This window comes from Bufo bufo, chromosome 4, assembly GCF_905171765.1.
Source record: "Bufo bufo chromosome 4, aBufBuf1.1, whole genome shotgun sequence".
NCBI lineage: Eukaryota > Metazoa > Chordata > Amphibia > Anura > Bufonidae > Bufo > Bufo bufo.
The window spans coordinates 477,834,252-477,858,938 of NC_053392.1; the positions used below are offsets into that span (position 1 = coordinate 477,834,252).

At 44.0% G+C, this 24,687-nt stretch overlaps 1 protein-coding gene across 1 annotated transcript in view; it reads left to right on the forward strand.

Annotated features, from left to right (window-relative positions):
- LOC120998721 (sulfotransferase 6B1-like) overlaps positions 1-24,687 on the forward strand; it is a 240,696-nt gene that overhangs the window by 146,902 nt on the left and 69,107 nt on the right. Inside the window, exon 5 of the mRNA XM_040429509.1 lies at positions 20,391-20,485. Coding sequence (XP_040285443.1) covers positions 20,391-20,485 — 95 coding nt within the window. The remainder of the gene's footprint in view (positions 1-20,390; positions 20,486-24,687) is intronic.

Consider the following 24,687-nt stretch of genomic DNA (forward strand, 5'->3'; position numbering starts at 1 on the left):
TTCAGAAGCTTTGCAATTTTAAGAGTGCTGCATCCCTCTGCAAGATATCTCACTATTTTTGACTTTTCTGAGCCTGTCAAGTCCTTCTTTTGACCCATTTAGCCAAAGGAAAGGAAGTTGCCTAATAATTATGCACACCTAATATAGGGTGTTGATGTCATTAGACCACACCCCTTCTCATTACAGAGATGCACATCACCTAATATGCTTAATTGGTAGTAGGCTTTCGAGCTTATACAGCTTGGAGTAAGACAACATGCATAAAGAGGATGATGTGGTCAAAATACTCATTTGCCTAATAATTCTGCACGCAGTGTAGTGCTATATTCGTTATATTCGTCAATTCTAGCAATACAACCATTAGGAACTTAGCTCTAAGTTGAATTCGCAATGTGATTAATGCAGGTTATATTAATCGCATTGCGAATTCAACTGACCACACTCTGCGTCAACTACGTAATTTTCCATGGGAGTTTTGCCATAGATCCCCCTCCGGCATGTCACAGTCCAGGTGCTAGTCCCCTTGAAACAACTTTTCCATCACTATTGTGGCCAGAAAGAGTCCCTGTGGGTTTTAAAATTCGCCTGCCTATTGAAGTCTATGGCGGTTCGCCCGTTCGTGAACATTTGCGGAAATTCGTGTTCACCGTTCGCGAACGGAAAATTTTATGTTCGCGACATCTCTACCCAGGAGGAGATTAGCATATGTCGGGGCGTATGGACTCCCCCTAGCTGTCCCCCTGAGCTAGTGGTAAAACAGTCCATTAAACAAAAATAAGTTATGAGTGAGAGTGTATTCTAGAAGGCGCATGACAAATTGGTTATGATTCTCACAGTAAGTGCCTCTGGTCATGAGATAGTGTGCTGTTGCCGCCATACCTCTATCATGGGGTATAGATGTGTATAAAGATTTTACATCTATACTGGCAAGAAAGCAGTTAGAGTCGATGGAAATCGCTTCAACCTTGCGTAAAAAATCCATAGTGTCTCTCGTGTATGACAGCAAAGACAGCACAAAGTCCCTCAGAACTCTGTCTAGATACAGTCCACAATGATGTGTAAGGGAGTCTACACCCGACAAAATGGGTCGACCCTTAAGGACATGCAGTCCCTTATGCACTTTAGGGAGTCAGTAAAAAGTTGCCAATTGTGGAGACTTCGGCAAAAAGGAATAGGTATTCTGTTTTTATTAATGACTTCTTTTACAAGACCTTCCTAAAGGATGGATGTCTTTTAATAAATCTAAGCACATTTTCTGATATTGTGGATGGTCAAGTATGACCAGATTGCCACCTTTGTCTGATGGTTTTATTACGATAGTATTGTCAATTTCAAGGCTCCTGAGAGCTTTTGACTCACATTGAGATAAATTGTGATGTATTGATTTATTTCTAGTAAGTTGCTCCAATGCAGTACCTACTAACTGTAAAAAAAATATCTATATGTTCCGAATTCATCGGAGGTGGTAGCCTAGTGCTTGTTAGGCGTAAGTTGGTAAAAGGGCCCTCACCTGGTTCTTCACATAAGTCCATCAGGGTCTGCAAATCTGGGAAATCATCAACATTAATTCCTAGTTCAGTACATGTTTGTTTATTGGTATTAAAATAAAACTTGTGCCATTTAAGTCGTTTACAAAACAGATTCAAATCCTTAATCCATGTGAAAACATTGAATTTAATTGTGGGTACAAAAGAGAGACCTCTCTGTAAAACATCTGTCTCAATATTTGTCAAAATACCGGAAGAAAGATTGATAATTTGGAGACTGTCAGTTATGGGCGATTGTCCCCACCCTTCGTACGATCTCTTAGTTGATAGGGACTCTGGTTGTTGGATAAAAAAGGGACCTGGGGTTGGGAAGAGGCAAACGAGGAAGAGGAGGAGGAGGGGGCAGCAGCAAAGAAAGAGGAGGATTATGAGGAAACATGGGCTATATATACTGGCTTGTCATGGGGAGGGGCCTGTTGTTATGGTATTATTCTAATGGATTTTTCTTTGCTGCTATGGTGGAATTTAGGCTTACGAAATAAGGTATCCATTTATTGGAGAGGTATTGTTGATCTACGTTTGAAAAACATTCATACTGAATGTTTATCAGCCTCTAAAGTATGGGCGGTACCTAATATTATAATTTTACATGTTTCCTCTGATATGGGTAGAATTTGTACACATGATTTAATAAAAAAAATTAATTAACACTATGTTAGAAGAACATACTCATTTTGCACAAACTAAGATTATGAAATGCATTTTCAGAAATAGTACCCAGATGGGAATGGAGGTCAAATACCTTGTTCTTCATGAAAAAAATTTGAATTCAAATAAAACAAGAGAATTGAGAAATTTATGGCTAGTATCCAAGAAACGTCTTACAGACATATAGAGTTGGAAGGATTTATTGCAGGGTTATACAATCATTAGAAACAATCATTATCTGATATTGATTTTGACATATTCAATGTAGGATTACAGAATATGATAGAAATATGCTGCGGTGCTTGGTAGCCATTTAGCTTCGCTCTATGGCAGTTGGGGTAATAGTCACTCGCTGAGTGGACTAGTTGGTAGTTATTTATTCGGTATTTAGTTATGTTGGTAATTTATTAATGTGCTTTACTTAAATATATTTATTATTATTCACCATGGCCAATTATATTCCAATAAGAAAAAACATATTTAATACTTTAAGTGTGGTTAATTATTTAAGTGTTTTAGCATTTAAGGTGGATACCAGCTTGGGGTCTTTGACACCATGGTAACATTCAGTTGCACGTGTGCGGCCTGCGTCACCTGAGTCAGTGATAGGTGGGACTCACAGCCTCCTCCCTCCACACATTGTATGTGTGATTTCACACTGGAGGCAACTGTCATGGTCTTACCTGCTTGCTGCTCTCCTTCGTTTGACATGTGCTGGCGGCCATCTTGGGTCCTGGGTTTCTTGTAGCCTTCCACCCTGCGGCTCCTCCTTCCCCTGGGAGGAGCTGGATGCCTAGCTCATATATATAGGAGGTCTGTGGCTTCAGTTCCTTGCTTGGTCCTCTTGTGTTCACATGCTTCTAAGACTGCTGCTGCTTCTGGTTCCTGATCCTGGCTTCGTCTGACTACCCTGCTGGTTCCTGATCCTGGCTTCGTCTGACTACCCTGCTGGTTCCTGATCCTGGCTTCGTCTGACTACCCTGCTGGTTCCTGATCCTGGCTTCGTCTGACTACCCTTCTGGTTCCTGACCTCTGGCTTCGCAAAGACTCTGCTCGGTTTCACCATCCGTTTGGACTTTTGCTTTACAGCTTTATTTTCAATAAAGCCTTCTTATTTTCATTTATCTCTTGTTGTACGTCTGGTTCATGGTTCCGTGACATTAGGACCAAGCCATGAATTCTGACGGTACAGGGCCATCCTCGCTACCCACGCTGGTTGCCAGACTTGATCAGCAGGATCACCTGTTGGGTCGGTTCGCTGTGGCATTGCAAACCCTGCTTGAACGCACGGCTCATTTCGCTCCCGTTGCCGATGGGTCAGTTGTCGCTCCTGGGCTCGCTCCTACTGCCGCTCCGGTTGTTGCGCCAGAGTCTACCCCGACACCTGTTGTTGCGCCTGCGGTGTTTCGGGGTATGACCGGTTCTGCCCCTCTTCCACAGCGCTTTGGGGGAGAGCCAACTCAGTGCCGAGGTTTCCTTAACCAGGTGGGCATTTATTTCGAGTTGCTGCCACATGCCTTTCCTACTGAGAGATCAAAGGTGGGCTTCTTGATCTCGCTGCTCTCGGACAAGGCCTTGGCCTGGGCCAGCCCTTTATGGGAGAACAACAATCCGGTGGTTGCCGAGTTTTCCGGTTTTGTTGCTTCTCTTCGGAAGGTATTCGATGTGCCGGCTCGTGCTGCCTCTGCTGCGAAGCTCCTTATGTCCATCAGACAGGGTTCACGATCCGTAGCTGAATACGCCATTGAGTTTCGTACCCTGGCAGCAGAGGTGGGCTGGAATAATGAGGCTCTGGTCGCTGCTTTCTCTCATGGTCTCTCGGATGCCTTGAAGGATGAGGTTGCAGCTAAGGACCTACCAGTTGAGCTCGAGTCTCTTATTTCTTTCCTGATTTTGATTGACACCAGACTCAGGGAGAGACCTTCCTTTAAGGAGAACCTGCGGTGGTCTTCTAACACATTGGTGCCTACGTTTGCTGTCCCACCCGTGCCTCCCTCTCCTCCCACGCCTCCTGGGGATGACTTGTCTGGGGGTGAACCCATGCAGCTGGGGTTTGCTCGCCTGTCAGAGGGGGAGAGGGCACTCCGGAGACGCGAGGGCCGATGCATGTACTGTGGTCTCGGTGGGCATTTTCGGTTGGCATGTCCGAACCGTCCGGGAAACGCTCGTACCCTGAGATCCTGTCGGGGGCAGATCTTGGGTGGAGTCTCCTCGTCCCCGGTTTCCCGTGTTGACAAACCACTGATCACTGTTGTCCTCTCCTGGGTCGGGGGCTCGGTGACGACCCAGGCGTTGGTGGACTCTGGTGCTGGTGGTTTGTTCATTGATAGTGTGTTCGCTGCCGCCAATTCCATTCCTCTGCAGGCTCGAGGTTCCCCACTGGCTCTTGAGGCGATAGACGGCAGACCCCTTCTGCCGCCACACGTGACTCATGAGACCCTTCCAGTGGGGATAGCCATTGGTGCCGTTCACAGAGAGTCGGTCTGCCTCCAGGTTATTTCGTCTCCACACTACTCGGTGGTCTTGGGGTACCCCTGGCTCCAGAAGCATAATCCGACTTTCGATTGGAGATCGGTCGAGATCCTCTCGTGGTCACCGCAGTGTGGGGCTAGTTGCATCCATGGGTCTGTCAAGTTGCTGTGTACTTCCTCGGACTCTCTGTTGCCTCCTGAATACGAGGAGTACCGGGATGTATTCGATAAGGTGCGCGCGGTTGCCCTACCTCCGCACCGCCCATACGATTGTGCCATAGAGTTACAATCTGGTGCCGTTCCTCCTCGTGGCAAAGTCTATCCACTGTCGGTAGCGGAGAATGAGGCCATGGAGGAGTACGTGAGGGAGGCGCTTTCACGCGGACACATTCGCAAATCTTCGTCCCCGGCAGGGGCTGGATTTTTCTTTGTGAAAAAGAAGGGCGGTGAGTTGAGGCCTTGCATCGATTACAGGGGTCTCAATCGCATCACGATCAAGAACGCTTACCCGATACCCTTGATTTCCGAGCTGTTCGATCGCCTTAAAGGGGCCACGGTCTTTACCAAACTCGACCTGAGGGCGGCATATAACCTGGTAAGGATCAAGGCGGGCGATGAGTGGAAGACCGCGTTTAACACCAGGACCGGTCATTACGAATCCTTGGTTATGCCCTTTGGGTTGTGCAATGCGCCCGCAGTCTTTCAGGAATTCATCAACGATGTTTTCCGTGACCTGTTGCAGCAGTGTGTGGTAGTCTATTTGGATGACATCTTGGTATATTCTGAATCCATGGAGGCCCACATTCTGGATGTCAGACGAGTGTTGCAACGGTTACGAGAGAACAAGCTGTTCGGTAAGCTTGAGAAATGCGAATTTCACCGATCCCAGGTAACCTTCTTAGGTTACATCATTTCCGCTGAGGGGTTCTCCATGGATCCTGAGTAGGTTTCGGCTGTCTTACAGTGGCCCCAGCCCAGTGGTCTTCGTTCCCTGCAGCGCTTTTTGGGCTTCGCCAATTATTATCGGAAGTTCATCAGGGACTTTTCCATGCTGGCCAAGCCTCTCACGGATCTGACCAGGAAGGGCAGTAATTCCCAGGTCTGGCCGCTCGAGGCCATCCGAGCTTTTGAGGCCCTAAAGTCCGCCTTTGTGTCGGCTCCGATTCTGTCGCATCCCAACCCTGGGTTGCCCTTTGTCCTCGAGGTGGACGCGTCTGAGACGGGAGTAGGCGCCCTTCTGTCTCAGCGTAGAACACCAGAGGGTCCTCTGCTTCCTTGTGGGTTTTACTCCCGGAAACTGTCTTCCGCGGAGTGCAACTATCAGATTGGTGACAGGGAGTTATTGGCCATCGTGCAGGCCCTTAAAGAATGGAGGCACTTGCTCGAGGGTTCGGTGGTTCCGGTTCTCATCCTGACGGACCACAAGAATCTGACCTACCTTTCTGAGGCCAAGAGATTGACACCACGTCAGGCCAGATGGGCTCTGTTCTTGTCACGTTTTAATTACGTGGTCTCCTACCTACCCGGTTCCAAGAACATCAGGGCGGATGCCTTATCACGGCAGTACTCCGAGCTGTCCAGGGAGGAGTCGATTCCGACTTCGGTCATACCTCCGAATCAGATCCTGGCCGCCATTCGCACCAGCCTGACCTCTCCCCTGGGTGAGCAGATTTTGGCGGCTCAATCTGGTGCTCCCTCTGGGAGACCCAACGGCAGATGTTTTGTGCCTGAGGAGTTGCGCACTCGGTTGTTGCGAACCTACCATAACTCCAAGACCGCGGGGCATCCTGGAAAGAATCAGCTGTCCTGGGCTGTTTCACGTCTGTTCTGGTGGCCTTCCCTACGTTCCGACATCGCCGCATATGTAGCGGCATGCTCCATTTGTGCCCAGAGTAAGTCCCCTCGGCACCTTCCGTTGGGCCTTCTGCAACCCATAGCCACCGGGGAGCGCCCATGGTCACACCTGGGGATGGATTTCATTGTGGACCTCCCTGCATCCCGAGGCCATACGGTCATTCTCATGATTGTGGATCGGTTTTCCAAAATGTGCCACTGTGTTCCTCTCAAGAAGTTACCCTCTGCACAAGAGTTGGCCACGATTTTTGCCAGGGAGGTCTTCCGGTTGCACGGTTTGCCTAAGGAGATTGTGTCGGATCGGGGGAGTCAGTTTGTGTCCAGGTTCTGGCGCGCCTTTTGCTCCCAGTTGGGGATTCATCTCTCCTTCTCCTCGGCCTACCACCCTCAGTCCAATGGGGCCGCAGAACGATCCAATCAGGCCTTGGAGCAATTCCTTCGTTGCTATGTCTCCGATCACCAAGACAATTGGGTTGACCTCCTGCCTTGGGCTGAGTTTGCCAGGAACACGGCGGTGAACTCTTCCTCTGGGACGTCTCCCTTCATGGCCAATTATGGGTTCCAACCTGCCGTGTTACCGGAGGTATTCTCTCACCAGGATATTCCGGCTGTGGAGGATCACCTTTCCGTCCTACGTGCTTCTTGGGTACAGATCCAGAAGTCCCTTGAGGTCTCTGCGCAGCGCCAGAGATTCCAGGCTGATCGCAGACGAGCGCCTGCTCCTTCCTACCAGGTCGGAGACCGTGTATGGTTGTCCACCCGCAACCTCAACCTTCGAGTGCCCACTCCCAAGCTGGCGCCTCGCTTTGTTGGTCCCTTCCGAGTGCTTCGCAGGGTAAACCCGGTAGCCTATGCCCTTGCGCTTCCTCCTGGCATGCGGATCTCCAACGTGTTTCATGTCTCCCTGTTGAAGCCACTGGTGTGTAATCGTTTCACTTCCTCGGTTCCTCGGCCTCGTCCGGTCCAAGTGGGCAATCGTGAGGAATATGAGGTGAGCAATATCCTGGACTCACGCCTGGTCCGCGGTCGGTTGCAGTTTTTGGTCCATTGGCGTGGTTATGGTCCAGAGGAGCGTTCCTGGGTTCCCTCCGCAGATGTCCATGCTCCTGCCTTGCTCCGAGCCTTCCACGCACGCTTCCCTCAGAAACCGTTTTGTGCTCCGCGGTGGAGGGGCCCTTGAGGGGGAGGTACTGTCATGGTCTTACCTGCTTGCTGCTCTCCTTCGTTTGACATGTGCTGGCGGCCATCTTGGGTCCTGGGTTTCTTGTAGCCTTCCACCCTGCGGCTCCTCCTTCCCCTGGGAGGAGCTGGATGCCTAGCTCATATATATAGGAGGTCTGTGGCTTCAGTTCCTTGCTTGGTCCTCTTGTGTTCACATGCTTCTAAGACTGCTGCTGCTTCTGGTTCCTGATCCTGGCTTCGTCTGACTACCCTGCTGGTTCCTGATCCTGGCTTCGTCTGACTACCCTGCTGGTTCCTGATCCTGGCTTCGTCTGACTACCCTGCTGGTTCCTGATCCTGGCTTCGTCTGACTACCCTTCTGGTTCCTGACCTCTGGCTTCGCAAAGACTCTGCTCGGTTTCACCATCCGTTTGGACTTTTGCTTTACAGCTTTATTTTCAATAAAGCCTTCTTATTTTCATTTATCTCTTGTTGTACGTCTGGTTCATGGTTCCGTGACAGCAACTGGGAGTTGTTCTTTGTGTGTCGGACCTTAGGCCCCTGTAATTGTCCATACGGCACAGGTAGGTTAGCGTTAGGTCCCGTGTCCATTTGAGATACCTTGACGGTGTACGCGGGCTCCGGTATGTTCTTGATATAAGAATATATTAGCGAAAGTCTCATTTTAATATCAGTGTGAGTGTTTAGCCATATATTGTCAATTGCATTTTCCATTGTAGTGCACCATTTTTTCTTTGTAAATGTTTGCTTTATATAGCCAATTACATCCACACATTTGGCTCCCCTGTGTAGGATGATTATGTGGTACATGTGGTCCGCTGCCGGCATCCTCCATTGTATGCATTATTGCTGGGGATTGCTGTTAGCAACGGATCACATGTGCAAGATTTGCTCCCCCGGTTATATATGTGCAACTGCATATGGGGTTTTGAGCATCTTTCTGCCTTTTATGACCATGTTATTTTGTTATTTTGTTATTTTGTCTAAAATTGAGCGTTAAGCCTCAATTGTCAGTTTCAATTAATTCAAATTTCACAAGGTTGCAAAAAAATTTGGGCGATTTCTAAATTTAATTAAACCAGAACATATATGTAATTACCACAAGACAAAGGATAGGACATCAATCTACAAGATGTAGCAGGGTTAGCACTCAAGATCTTAACTCAAATTTCTTAACTCATGGCGTTATCTTGAGATAAAAGCCATTGAAAAGAAATTGAAGGTGTTTGCTTAACCCAGTTAGTTTAGATAACACGTCTCATAAATCATGAGTAGAGTTGAGCGGACACCTGGATATTAGGTTTCGACGGGTTCGGCTGAACTTCACAAAAAAGTCCCTATTGACTTCAATGGTGTTTGGGTTTGGGGTCAAGTTCAGGTCCCGAACTCTTGAGCACTAAAATGGCTGTAAAAATGTCATGGAAAGGGCTAGAGGGCGGCAAATGCCAGTAAAACGTGGTTAAGAGCATGGCAAGTGCTCTGCAAACACATGTGGATAGGGAAATGACTTTAAATAACATAAAATACGTTAAAAAAAATCTTGATCTAGGAGGACGAGGTCCATGTGGAGTAGGAGGTTGAGGAGGCGGTGGATGTGGCGGTGTAGGTGGAAGCGGCGGTGGAGGAGGAGGTAGCCTAAATGGTTTTAAATGTATATATATATTTTTTTTTAATAGAGTACACCACAAATCATTGGGAAATATAACCTGTGATAACCTCCAGTCATGCTAAACATACGTTCAGACAATACACTGGCTGCAGGGCAGGCCAGCACCTCCAAGGCGTAAAGGGCAAGCTCAGACCATGTGCCCAATTTGGAGACCCAAAAGTTGCAGGGGGCAGAACCATCAGTCAGTTTGTGTAGGCATGTGCAAACATACTGCCCCACCATGTCGCACATCCCCGTGATGTTCACGATCCAATTGGATATCTGCTCTATCAACTTTCGGTGTTCTTTTCTGCACCTACCATGTTGATCACGGTTAGCGGCGAATCAGGGTTCCACACCAAAGAGGGAGAGTGAGAAAGAGAGACCACATCCAAGGGAGATCAAAGGATGAAATTTAATTGTGATCGAGCGGAAATGTGGGAGAAGCTATTAAAAAGGAAGAATTGAAGGAAAGGAGGGGGCGCGCGGCAATTACCCACTCCTGACTCGGGGAGGTAGTGACGATCAATAACAATACAGGACTCTTAAGATGCCCTGTTTTTGAATGATTAATAAAAATTATAGGGATTGTCACTGGGGTATTTTGGATTTGGAAACGTTAGCCAGGAGAGGCCCTGCTGCCGCTTTGTTGACTCTAGATAATTTCTTCCTGATCGCACGTCCCTGTGACGTCCACCATCCATTTGGATATCATCTCTATGAACTTTCAATGAGCCTACCATGTTGATAACGGTTATCGGCGAATCAGGGTTCCACGTCGGAGATGGAGCGTGAGAAAGGGAGACCTCATGCAAGGGAGGTCAATGGCTGCAATGGGATGAAGCTAAAATGTGGGACAAGTTATTAAACAAGAAGGATCGAATGAAAGGGCCAATTAAAGATGAATTTTAGAAATTTAAGTCCCTGTTACCTATGCAGAGCAGGGGTTTTTCATTGCCAGAAATGGGTTAATGTCACCCACCAAAGGAACAGATTATTTTAAAAAAATTCGGTCCCTGTCACCTATGCAGAGCAGGAGTTTATTCATGGCAAAAATTGTAATATATCACCCAAGAATGTAACAGAAAAATTAGTGAAATTTATTAACCTGTCTACTAGGTAGAGCAGGGGTCTATCACAGCCAAAAATTGTTGAATGTCACCCGAAAATGTAACAGACAAATAAGTGATTTTTATTTTACCTGTCTACTAGGTATAGCAGTGGTATATCACACCCAAAAATTGCTGAATTTAAACCGAAAATGTAACAGACAAATTAGTGATTTTTTTTTACCTGTTTACTAGGTAGAGCAGTGGTATATCACACCCAAAAATTGATGAATTTCACCCGAAAATGTAACAGACAAATTAGTGAAATGACATAAAATAAAATAAAATACGAACAAATAAAAAAATAAATAAACTTCATTTAGGAGGTGGAGGTCCATATGGAGTAGGAATTTGAGGAGGCGGTGGACGTAGCGGAAGTGGAAGCAGCAGTGGAGGAGGACAAGGTAGCCAATGCTGGTTTTTGGTTTTATTTTTATTTTACATTTTTTTTATTAGGGTACACTCTAAAAGAGTGTGAAATATCCAAAATACAAGAATAAGCAATTGCGCTGTAGTATAACAATGGCTGGTTAAGGCCGGTATACATGTCTATTCTGCACAAGGTACGGACAAGTCCTGTGGGATCCATGCCTGTTTCATTTTAATCAACGTGAGCTTGTCCACATTGGCTGTGGACAGGCGGCTGCGCTTTTCTGTGATAACGCCCCCTGCCGTGCCTGGTGGTGTGCGCCCGGAGCGGTGAGCGCCCGATCACTGTAGTGGCCTTGCAGTCCCTGATAGCCAGTGCTGTATCGCTGTAAAAGTCGATGCCAGCGGATTAACGCCTTCTATGCAGCAGTCTGCACTGACCGTGGCATAGAAAGTATTTGCGGCAAGTTAGGGATCCCATCGGGTCCCCGCGCTGCTGTGGTGGGCACCTGATGGGTGAGAAAGCAGCCAGATACCTGAAGCAACCTGTTGTAATACACCTGTTGTAATACACTAACAGGCAATGCATTACAATACAGATGTATTGTAATGCATTGCAGAGGGGATCAGACCCCCCATAGTTGAAGTCCAAGAGTGAGACAGAAATAAAGTTTAAAAAAAAGTTAAAAAAGTGTTTTTAATAAAAAAATTTGTTTCAAGTAAAAAAAGATTAAAAAATGCCCCTTTCTGCTGATTTTATTATAAAAATAGAAAAAGAAAAAAAAACACACATATTAGGTATCACCACATCCGTAACAACCGGCTCTATAAATATATCACATGATCCATGGTCCGATAAACACCGTAAAAAAAAAAGAACTGTGTCAAAAAAGCCATTTTTGTCACCTTACATCACAAAAAGTGCAACACCAAGCGATCAAAAAGTTGTATGCCCCTAAAATGGTACCAAACTGTCACCTCATCAAAAATGAGCCCCTTCATAAGACAAAAATTTAAAAAAACTATAGCTCTCAGAAAATGAAGACACTAAAACATTTTTTTTGTTTCAAAAATGCTATTATTGTGTTAAAGTGAAATAAATAAAAAAAGTAGACATATTAGGTATCGCCACATCCATAACAACCAGCTCTATAAAAATATCCCATGACCTAACCCCTCAGGTGAACACCGTAAAAAAATTAAAATAGTGCCCAAAAGCCACTTTTTGTCACCTAACATTACAAAAAGTGCAACACCAAGTGATCAAAAAGGCGTGTGCACCCCAAAATAGTACGAATCAAACAATCACCTGATCCCACAAAAAATGAGATCGGCCAAAAATTAAAAAAAAGCGACGTCTCTACTAGGGAGACACTAAAACATTTTTTTTGTTTCAAAAATGCTATTATTGTGTAAAACTTAAAAAAAAAAATTGGAAAAAGTATACATGTTAGGTATAGGTTAGAGTATAAAGCTTTTGTTTGCTCAGCATGCATGTTGGTACTTGTAGTCCAGCATGCAGGCGGAACCTACACCCCCTGAACTTCATGGTCGCTGTCATGGCACTTAACAGGTTGAACTTAGTGTTAGGTTCCCGTCTTACAGAGATCGCCTTGACGTGCGGCAGACGGGCTCAATTAATTTTGAACAAAATTATTTGCCAAGCATCTCTAATTTATAAGCATAGCATAAGCAATATAATTAATTTTTGTACTTTATTTGGTTTGCAGTTTGCTGTTGCATTTTATGTTATGTTCTATGTTGTGTTTTCAGCCATGGCAATGTGCGCCTGTGCACTGGGATGTGTTGACTGACCCCCTTTTTTTCTATACATGTTAGGTATTGCCACGTCCGTAACGACCTGCTCTATAAAAATATCACATGACCTAATCCCTCAGGTGAACGTTGTAAAAATAAATAAATTAAAACTGTGCCAAAACAACCAATTTTTTGGTCACCTTGCCCCATAAAGTGTAATAATGAATTATCAAAAATGGTACCAATAAAAAAAAGTAAACTCTTCCTGCAAAAAATGAGGCCCTGCACAAGACGATCAGCAGAAAAATATAAAAAATATGACGTTCAGAAAATGGAGACACAAAAACATATTATGTAAAACTGAAACAAAGTATACATATTTAATATAATCACGTCCGTAACAACCTGCTCTATAAAAATAGCACATGATCTAAACTGTCACATAAACAAAAAATGAAAACTGTGCCATAACAACCATTTTTTCGTTACCTTGCCTCACAATTTTTTTTAATATAGAGCGATTAAAAATCATATGTAACCCAAAATAATACCAATAAAACCATCACCTTATCCTGTATTTTCCACAATGGGGTCCATTTTCGGAAGTTTATACTGTAGGGTGCATCAGGTGGGCTTCAAATGGGACATGGTGTCTAAAAACCAGTCCAGCAAAATCTGCCTTCAAAAAACCATAAGGCGCTCCTTTCCTTTTGTGCCCGGCCATGTGCCCTTACATCAGTTTACGACCACATATGAGGCATTTCTGTAAACTGCAGAATCAGTGTAATAAATATTGAGTTTTGTTTGGCTGTTAACCCTTGATTTGTTAAAGAAAAAAATTGATTAAAATTGAAAATCTGCCAAAAAAGTGAAATACTGAAATTTCATCTACATTTTCCTTTAATTCTTGTGGAATACCTGAAGGGTTAACAAAGTTTATAAAATCAGTTTTGAATAACTTGAGGGGTGTAGTTTCTACAATTGGGTTCTTTATGGGGGGTTTCTACTATGTAAGCCCCATCAAAGTGACTTCAGACCTTAAAAAGTGGGTTTTGGAAATTTGGGATTTTTTCATAAATAATGGTGAAATACCTGTATATTGACTCAAGTTTATGACTGTCATGAAGTACAATGTTGTAAAGAAGAGGACCGGCACTCGCAAATGGAATTTTCACTGCTGTGGTTTATTCAGTCACTCTTAAAGACATAGTGACGCGTTTCAGCACATAGAAAGTGCTTTCATCAGACCATACAACACACTACTATCATTGTGTCTTATATACATTCAAAAGGTAAAGGGACTGACGTCATGAGATGTAAGGCTCCTCCCACATGGAGGCCGATACAGGTTCAGTTGTGTGCATACCATAGACCATGGGAATCAATGTAAAGCGGTGGAAAAATTCAAGTCCGCTGAAAATCAAACATAAATCAAAGTATAAGCATTATGCATATTATGCAAACATGATCAAGCATTAGATAAAGCCAGAAATATTGTAATCCCTGTTGAGGCCTCTTGGTTCCACCGTTTGAAGTCGGTGGATCCAGTACGCCTCTCTCTTTAGGAGCATTTTATTCCTATCGCCACCGCGGCGGGGTAATGGTACATTTTCGATCACTTGAAATCGCAGTTGGGATATTGCATGTCTTTTCTCATGAAAATGGTGCGGTAAAGGAAGCAGTAAATTCTCGGTGCGAATAGTGGACTTGTGTTTGCTTAATCTGTCTTTGATGCGCATAGAGGTTTCACCCACATAGAGCAAACCACAGGGACATTTGAGGATGTATATGACGTGTTTGCTGTCACATGTGAACATGCCCTTAATTGGGATCTGTTCACCGGAATGGGGATGTGTAAGATAGGCGCCTTTAATGACACTGGAGCAGTTGTTACAGTTCAGGCATGGGAATGTGCCCTGACGTGGAGTGGTCAGTGTGGTCTGTCGCAGACTGGGTTTAATGGTGCCTATGTCGGCTCGAATAATTTTATCCCGGATATTATCTGATCTTTTGAAGCACATCATGGGCGGAGTCTGGAATGCCTCTATCTGGGGGTATGACCTCGAGACTACGTGCCAGTGTTTATTAATAATGCCTCTGATCTTCTGTGTCCATGGGTGATATTTCACCACTAATGGGATGCGGGGTGGTTTATTTGTTTTCTCTTCCTGCGGTTGATCGAGTTTTTTCTTTTGGGTTTCTAGTAGATGTCTGGGATAGCCTCTATTGAGAAATTTATTGGTCATCTCTTTCATCCTTGTTTGACAGGTGTCAGGATCCGTGACGATCCTTTTTACACGTTGGTACTGTGAAAAGGGGATACCTTTTTTAATTGCTGGGGGATGACTACTTGCGAAGGTAAGCAAACTATTGCGATCCGTTTCTTTAGTGAATAGATCGGTACACACCGTGCCATCATCACTGCGTATTACCCACGTATCCAAAAAAGATATTTTCCGATGATCAAAGTGCATGGTGAACTGTAGTTCACTCCAAATGGAGTTAAGGTAGAAATTGAACTCCGTGAGGGATCGAACGTCGCCTCGCCACACGCAAAACACGTCATCAATAAATCTACGCCAAAATGTACAATGTTTCAAGAATAAAGGATTAGAATAGACAAATTCGCTTTCAAATGATGACATGTAGCTATTTGCATAGGGCGGCGCGACGTTCGATCCCATCGCGGTCCCGCGACACTGTTGGAAAAACGTATCTTGAAATAAAAAATAATTTCTTTCTAGTATGAATTTTAGAAGGGTCAGAAAAAATTCTTTTTGGGGTGCTGTGTGATGGCTGGTGTTGAGCAATCTGGACGCTGCTTCCAGACCTTTGTCATGAGTGATGGAGGTGTAGAGGCTGCACACGTCAAACGTGACGAGTATGCAGTCTCCATCCATTTTAAGGAGGCGGACCTCACTCAGAAAATGTCCTGTGTCGCGTATATAGGAAGGTGATTGTATAGTCAAAGGTGTGAGGATTTTCTCAAGAAAAATAGCAGGGGGGGAGAGAATTGAATCGGATGAAGCCACTATGGGGCGTCCAGGTGGTCTTGTCATGGATTTGTGAATTTTAGGAAGGGTGTAAAATACTGGCGTGATTGGGTGCTGATTTATTAAAAATTCACATAATTTATTATCAATAAGACCTTCTTCTCTGGCCCCTGTCACTATTTTCTGCAGTGTATCTTTTATAGAGTATACTGGGTCCGACTGTAAGGTTTTATATGTGTCAGTGTCATTTAATTGACCTAGGATCTCGGATATATAATACTCTTTATCAAGAATGACCAGGGCCCCCCCCTTATCTGCTGGTTTAAATACAAGGGATTTATCATCAAGTAGATGGTTCAATGCATGTTTCTCTTCTGAAGTTAAGTTGTGTCTTATATGTAAATGACCCTGTCTACAATGTTGCAACAAAGTATTAACATCACGTTGAACTAAACTGGCAAAGGTTTCCACAGGGTGATATATTTTTGGTGGTGAGAAATGACTTTTTACTCTCAATGCAAATTGTTTCAGGGTTAGTTGATCACAATGTTCCTCAATACCGATGCGGTCATCATTAGTGTCATTGTCATCTTTGCAAAAATGCGCTTTAAGGCGCAGATTGCGAAAAAAACGCTGAAGGTCTATGTCTAAAGCAAAGGTGTCCAGCGTCCCAGTGGGGCTGAAGGACAATCCCTTCTTTAGTAAGTTCAGTTGTGCAGGGCTCACGGTTTTACTGGATAAATTAACAACTAAGTTCTCTGCTGTACCTGCGATCGTGTCATCCTCGGTGCCTCTGCTTCTCCTATGATGGCGGCCGGCTCTCCTGGTGTTGCTCTTCTTTTGCCGCGGCGCTTGGCTAAAAAATGAGTTGATGCTCCACCCGAGGTGTCGCTGCCAGAACCGGAGGACGCAGAACCTGCTCCTCAGAGCAGGTTCTGCGTCCTCCGGTTCTGGCAGCGACACCTCGGGTGGAGCATCAACTCATTTTTTAGCCAAGCGCCGCGGCAAAAGAAGAGCAACACCAGGAGAGCCGGCCGCCATCATAGGAGAAGCAGAGGCACCGAGGATGACACGATCGCAGGTACAGCAGAGAACTTAGTTGTTAATTTATCCAGTAAAACCGTGAGCCCTGCACAACTGAACTTACTAAAGAAGGGATTGTCCTTCAGCCCCACTGGGACGCTGGACACCTTTGCTTTAGACATAGACCTTCAGCGTTTTTTTTCGCAATCTGCGCCTTAAAGCGCATTTTTGCAAAGATGACAATGACACTAATGATGACCGCATCGGTATTGAGGAACATTGTGATCAACTAACCCTGAAACAATTTGCATTGAGAGTAAAAAGTCATTTCTCACCACCAAAAATATATCACCCTGTGGAAACCTTTGCCAGTTTAGTTCAACGTGATGTTAATACTTTGTTGCAACATTGTAGACAGGGTCATTTACATATAAGACACAACTTAACTTCAGAAGAGAAACATGCATTGAACCATCTACTTGATGATAAATCCCTTGTATTTAAACCAGCAGATAAGGGGGGGGCCCTGGTCATTCTTGATAAAGAGTATTATATATCCGAGATCCTAGGTCAATTAAATGACACTGACACATATAAAACCTTACAGTCGGACCCAGTATACTCTATAAAAGATACACTGCAGAAAATAGTGACAGGGGCCAGAGAAGAAGGTCTTATTGATAATAAATTATGTGAATTTTTAATAAATCAGCACCCAATCACGCCAGTATTTTACACCCTTCCTAAAATTCACAAATCCATGACAAGACCACCTGGACGCCCCATAGTGGCTTCATCCGATTCAATTCTCTCCCCCCCTGCTATTTTTCTTGAGAAAATCCTCACACCTTTGACTATACAATCACCTTCCTATATACGCGACACAGGACATTTTCTGAGTGAGGTCCGCCTCCTTAAAATGGATGGAGACTGCATACTCGTCACGTTTGACGTGTGCAGCCTCTACACCTCCATCACTCATGACAAAGGTCTGGAAGCAGCGTCCAGATTGCTCAACACCAGCCATCACACAGCACCCCAAAAAGAATTTTTTCTGACCCTTCTAAAATTCATACTAGAAAGAAATTATTTTTTATTTCAAGATACGTTTTTCCAACAGTGTCGCGGGACCGCGATGGGATCGAACGTCGCGCCGCCCTATGCAAATAGCTACATGTCATCATTTGAAAGCGAATTTGTCTATTCTAATCCTTTATTCTTGAAACATTGTACATTTTGGCGTAGATTTATTGATGACGTGTTTTGCGTGTGGCGAGGCGACGTTCGATCCCTCACGGAGTTCAATTTCTACCTTAACTCCATTTGGAGTGAACTACAGTTCACCATGCACTTTGATCATCGGAAAATATCTTTTTTGGATACGTGGGTAATACGCAGTGATGATGGCACGGTGTGTACCGATCTATTCACTAAAGAAACGGATCGCAATAGTTTGCTTACCTTCGCAAGTAGTCATCCCCCAGCAATTAAAAAAGGTATCCCCTTTTCACAGTACCAACGTGTAAAAAGGATCGTCACGGATCCTGACACCTGTCAAACAAGGATGAAAGAGATGACCAATAAATTTCTCAATAGAGGCTATCCCAGACATCTACTAGAAACCCAAAAGAAAAAACTCGATCAACCGCAGGAAGAGAAAACAAATAAACCACCCCGCATCCCATTAGTGGTGAAATATCACCCATGGACACAGAAGATCAGAGGCATTATTAATAAACACTGGCACGTAGTCTCGAGGTCATACCCCCAGATAGAGGCATTCCAGACTCCGCCCATGATGTGCTTCAAAAGATCAGATAATATCCGGGATAAAATTATTCGAGCCGACATAGGCACCATTAAACCCAGTCTGCGACAGACCACACTGACCACTCCACGTCAGGGCACATTCCCATGCCTGAACTGTAACAACTGCTCCAGTGTCATTAAAGGCGCCTATCTTACACATCCCCATTCTGGTGAACAGATCCCAATTAAGGGCATGTTCACATGTGACAGCAAACACGTCATATACATCCTCAAATGTCCCTGTGGTTTGCTCTATGTGGGTGAAACCTCTATGCGCATCAAAGACAGATTAAGCAAACACAAGTCCACTATTCGCACCGAGAATTTACTGCTTCCTTTACCGCACCATTTTCATGAGAAAAGACATGCAATATCCCAACTGCGATTTCAAGTGATCGAAAATGTACCATTACCCCGCCGCGGTGGCGATAGGAATAAAATGCTCCTAAAGAGAGAGGCGTACTGGATCCACCGACTTCAAACGGTGGAACCAAGAGGCCTCAACAGGGATTACAATATTTCTGGCTTTATCTAATGCTTGATCATGTTTGCATAATATGCATAATGCTTATACTTTGATTTATGTTTGATTTTCAGCGGACTTGAATTTTTCCACCGCTTTACATTGATTCCCATGGTCTATGGTATGCACACAACTGAACCTGTATCGGCCTCCATGTGGGAGGAGCCTTACATCTCATGACGTCAGTCCCTTTACCTTTTGAATGTATATAAGACACAATGATAGTAGTGTGTTGTATGGTCTGATGAAAGCACTTTCTATGTGCTGAAACGCGTCACTATGTCTTTAAGAGTGACTGAATAAACCACAGCAGTGAAAATTCCATTTGCGAGTGCCGGTCCTCTTCTTTACATTGTTTGCTGGGACGCCGACCTCTTGACACGTGCACCGCAGCCATCACAAGGCAGTGCCGACCCTTATCTTCAATATATGAAGTACAATGTGTCACGAGCAGACAATTTCAGAATGGCTTGGATAAGTAAAAGTGTTCCAAAGTTATTACCACATAAAGTGACACATGTCAGATTTGCAAAAAATGGCCTGGGCAGGAGGGTGAAAACTGGCTCGGGGTAGAAGGGGTTAAACTAGCAACATATATACGTGTTTACTATACCAATACACAGGGTAGTTCACAACATCTGAGAGGCCCAAAAATGTCCAGGCTACAGAAGACCCTGAGCCAGAATTTTGATAGTAGCAGCACCAACTATCCAGCAACAACTATCCAGACTACAGTATATAGAAAAATCTTAAAGGGAACTTCTATTGTGCATTCTGCCCTACATACACATGGGGAAACTGTATATGACAAAAGTGATGCAGATTGTCGTTAATGTATTCAGGGCCTGTGTGAACCATCTGCTGAGCTGCTGCAGTAAAGTACAGTCAACCTGTTGCACGCAAGCTTTCTCATCATTGCCTCCAGAGACCCGTTCAAGTAACTTCTGCTTTGCACTGCCAAAATTTACTAACACGAGGGGCAGATCCACTGTCACAAGACAGAGGGCCCCAAAAACAGATCATGCCCTGAGTCAAAGAAGGGTTTTATTATTTATTTTATTTTTTATTTATGTGCACCCCTCCCTTCAATGCATGGTCCAGTGAGTGTTAGAACGAGAGCTGCCACTATGAGTATGACTACTCCCATCATCTATAATGCCCTTGAGGTCCATGTGCCAAACTTTGCCATAAATGTGCCAGATTGTGCCAATTTGCTGTTTCTAGGTGCACTAACATTAGTAACTTTGGCCCAATGTGTCATATCTAAATACCATATATTGAGCCTGTCATTTAAAAAAATATGATTTTCTGATTTGAGAGTTGCTTTTAATAAAATATTCCAACTGTATTGTTAATCGTCTTAATCAGTCTTGAGTGCAGATAGCAAATTAATATTTTTTTATTTTCTGTGCTTTAAAACTCAGGAATAACATACTTTTTGATATTTCTCTTTTAGTGGTTTTTGGGCAGTATTTTGATTATTTGGAAACTTGGGAGAAACACTTCAATAACAAGACTATGATGGCAATTACATTTGAAGAAATGAAAATGGTAAGTGATACATTCTGTCCTTTAACCCTTTGTCGCAAATGGACATAACTGTATGTCCAGATTACATGTAATTTACCGCATGTAATGAATGTAAATGTTGACCAGGGCCGTGACACTATAAAGCGTCAGATCCCAGGAGTTTCCACTGTAACGGACAGCAGAGACACTGGAGCAGCCAGTAAGGGACTAATTAGAGTGGTCCCTTGTGAGCGATTGCTCTGATTGGTTAGTCTGTACAGACTAACCAATCAGAGTGTAGTTGCTTCAATAGTTATGGTTTCAGGCTTTGATCTCCAAAGTTCGTGATTGTGGAGAACAGAGCCTGAAATCAGGTATGCCCATGGTGCCCCCCTTGTGCACCTGATGCTTCCTTTGAGCCCCTAATAGCCCCTGTGCCCCCTGATGCCCCCCCTGTTCTCCATGTGTGAAGATGGCAGCGGCAGAGGAACTGAGCCGCCACCATCAGCAGCAAGTGTCAGTTGTAACTTACAGCTGACACTCTGCTGCAACAGTCATTTAATCCTTTACATGCAGCGGTCAGTAGAGAATGCTGATGCTGAGCTGCTGTGATGGCAGTGTCCTGATGGTTGCCATGGCAGCCAGAGACCTTACAAGGGCCTCCAGGCTTGTCACGTACCGAAGTCTGCCAGAGGCAAGGTTTTATAAGGCTGAATATCAGCGTAAAACTGACAGTACTGTAGACTGCAATGGATGACATCAGGACCACTGGATCTTCAGGGACCAAGTGGGGCTTGTTAAAAAAAAGTATGAAAATAGCAAACAAAATATTAAAAAAATTTAAAAAATATAATGAAAAAATTTACTTTTTCCCATATCCGCTCATTTACAATCAATTATAAAAATGAAAAAATAAATAAACTACACATAAATAGAAAAATACCACCATGCATTAGAATTTTGTTGCTTAGATACTCTGTCACATTGATTTCAAAGGGAATTTAATGGAGTAAAGAACGTGACTTTTAAAATACCTTTATTTATAATAGAAAGGGTATAGGTATGTAAATACCAATAAGTTGTGCACTACAATTACCAAGATTACTTTACAGGGGAGTAGTAACCCCTAAGAGAAAACATTCATAGTGACAGGATAGAAGAAGAGGTTCCGGGGGAGGGACCAAGGTCTTATAGAGAGGGCAGGGCAGAGAAACTTACCCTAGTTGCCCTACAGACTGCTTAGCCCAGGGCGACCCCCTGATGTTGGAGGTTCCCTGTCCCTGAACCTAATGCTATCCGGTCCCTAATAGATCCTAATAAGGGAAAGGATAATTAACATATAGAATGTAAATCGTTATCCTAGTAAATGGATACCACTGCCACTCTCTAAACGAGAAAAAACACAAAAATCCCGACGCGTTTCGCCTAGGACTTTCCAGGCTCATCAGGGGGTGATCTCAATACCAAGAAGGATATGCCAAATGATATACAGAATATGATACTTAGCTCCAAGCCAGATGCAAACAACAGGTTTTGTGGACCACCAGAAATAGGGCTGTCCCACTAATGATACCTAAAGGGAATATATACACACAATCAGTAAAAGGCCCATGTCCTGCAAAGAAAGTATCTATTAAGGTACTTCTGGTGACGTGACACGCATCGTGAACCGCATATGGTTCAATGCCAAGACCGGAAATTCTCAAACATCATTTCCGGCTTCTTCATGGAACGCATCAAGAGACGCAAAATCTCTCCAGGAGTGCCGGAGATAAAATAACTGCAGAATAACAAATCGGTAAAGCATGAGACCATAGATTAGATAAGAAAGACCAATGGACTCAATGCTTTTTTTGTGAAAAAAATGGCACCCACAAAGAAGGCCAGAGACATGATGGGACCATCACATACAAATGTCTCCAAAATAGTAATAGATATACAATAAAGGGATAACAATCACTTGGGTCATCTCCCTAATGACAATATAGGAAGGGGGAGGACACCAAATTCATAAAGATATGCTGAACTGATATTTGTTCACCAATAGTAAGATGCTTCTCGCATAAATCCAGTAAAAGGGCCACATACAAGGTTTCTTAAATTATTACTGAAGAAAGGTGTGTATTAAATGGACAGGGAATTCAGATGAAACATGTGAAATTTTATCTTTCATTAAGCCCAAGGGGGGACTAGGACTGAAAACAGTAGATCCATGCTGTTTCTTTTTTGAGGATCTTCTTGTCCCAATCGCCTTTTCTTTCAGAGAGGGGGACCACCTCAAGGACAGAGAAACGAGCAGAGCCTACATCACCCATATGGTAGTTGTTAAAATGATGAGCTACAGGTGTATCTTTTAATTTTTTAATATCGTTAATATGCTCGCAGACCCTTCTTCGAAATTCTCTTTTTGTTTTGCCAATGTAGTCCATAGGACATATACATTGGCAAACATATATAACGCCTTTCGTTTTACAGTTTGCAAAGTCCCGGATAGCAAAGGGACGTTGTGTGATGGAACAGATTACTGTCTTTGAGGTGTTGATGAAATTGCAGGCTTTACAAGATCCGCATTTAAAGACGCCCAAAGACTTGCGGTCTAGCCAAGTGCCCTCTTTTTTGGGACCCTCATAGTGACTATGAACTAGTCGATCCCGTAAGCTCCTTCCTTTCCGGTAGGTAACTTGGGGATATTCCTTAATCACCTGTGTTAGATCTGGGTCCATCTTGAGTATTGGCCAGTGTCTTCTCAGAATGAATACCCCCTCCTTGTTGCCAGAGTCGAAGGTGAAAACCAGGCGTATCAGACCCTCGTCCGACTTGTCCCTAGGCCTTGGCATCAGGAGGTCCTCCCTTCTCTTGGACTCTGCAAATTTGAAGGACTCAGTGGATAGCCTCTCTGTGTCAATCTGTTTTATTATTTTTTGGATTCTGACTGAGTAAAAGTTACTTCCCGAGGAACAGTTCCTGCGAACCCGCAGGTACTGTCCCCTAGGGATCCCCCTCTTCACGGCAGTGGGATGGTGACTATCCCAATGAAGGATACTGTTAGTAGCCGTCGGTTTTCGATGTACCGACGTACTGAGGGTCCCCTCAGTTTTTCTCACCACAACGTCAAGGAACGTAATTTGTTCGGTCTGAGTTTCAAAGGTGGAGCTCAGGCCGATATCGTTCTGGTTTAAGATATTGATGAACTTATGAAGAGCGGAAATACTACCCTCCCAGATCAGAAACACGTCGTCAATGTAACGAGTCCAAAAGGTGATATTGTCATTCCACCATTGGTGCTGATCTAGGAAGATGTATTTATCTTCCCACCAGCCCAGGAGGAGGTTAGCGTATGTCGGGGCACAAGAATTCCCCATCGCCGTCCCCCTGAGCTGGTGGTAAAAAGAGCCGTTAAATAGAAAGAAGTTATGGGTTAAAATGTATTCCAGGAGACGTAAGATAAATTCATTGTGTTGGAAAAAATGAGTCCCTCTGGTATTTAAAAAGTAAGTAACAGCTCCGATTCCTCGATCATGTGGAATAGACGTATAGAGCGATTCTACATCTATGCTAGCCAAGATACTGTTGGGGTTAACAGTTAAGGTTTCTATTTTACGAAGAAAAGTCCATCGTATCCCTAGTAAAAGGTTGTAAAGTCCAGACAAAGTCACGAAGTACCTTGTCTAGATAGATTTCACTATGATGTGTCAGGGAATCAATACCTGATACGATTGGACGACCCCTAAGGGGATGTACCTCCTTATGTATCTTGGGTAGACAATAAAAGGTTGGGGTTTGAGGGGCTTTGGGAAGTAAATACTCAAATTCAGTTTTATTAATGATACCTTGTTGTAAGCCCTGAACCAAGATTCTGGTCAGGTCTGTAAGGAAATTCTCAGTGGGATCTGAGGGGATTTTTTTTATAGCTATTTTTGTCATTTAATAATGTCAAACACATTTGTTGATACTTAGGGTGATCCAGGAGTACCAAATTGCCACCCTTGTCAGATTGTTTAATAATCAGATTTTTGTTATTCTCTAAGTTTCTTAAGGCTTGGAACTCAGACTCAGACAGATTCGGATGAAGAAAATCATTTGTTTGTAACTGTGCAATGTCTGAAGTTACCAAGCGTAAAAAAAATATTGGGCACTCTTTGTTGCACCTTCCTCTTTATCATGACTCGTTTGACCACAGAACAGTCTTCCATTTTGCCACACTCCATTTTAAATGATCCCTGGCCCAGTGAAAATGCCTGAGC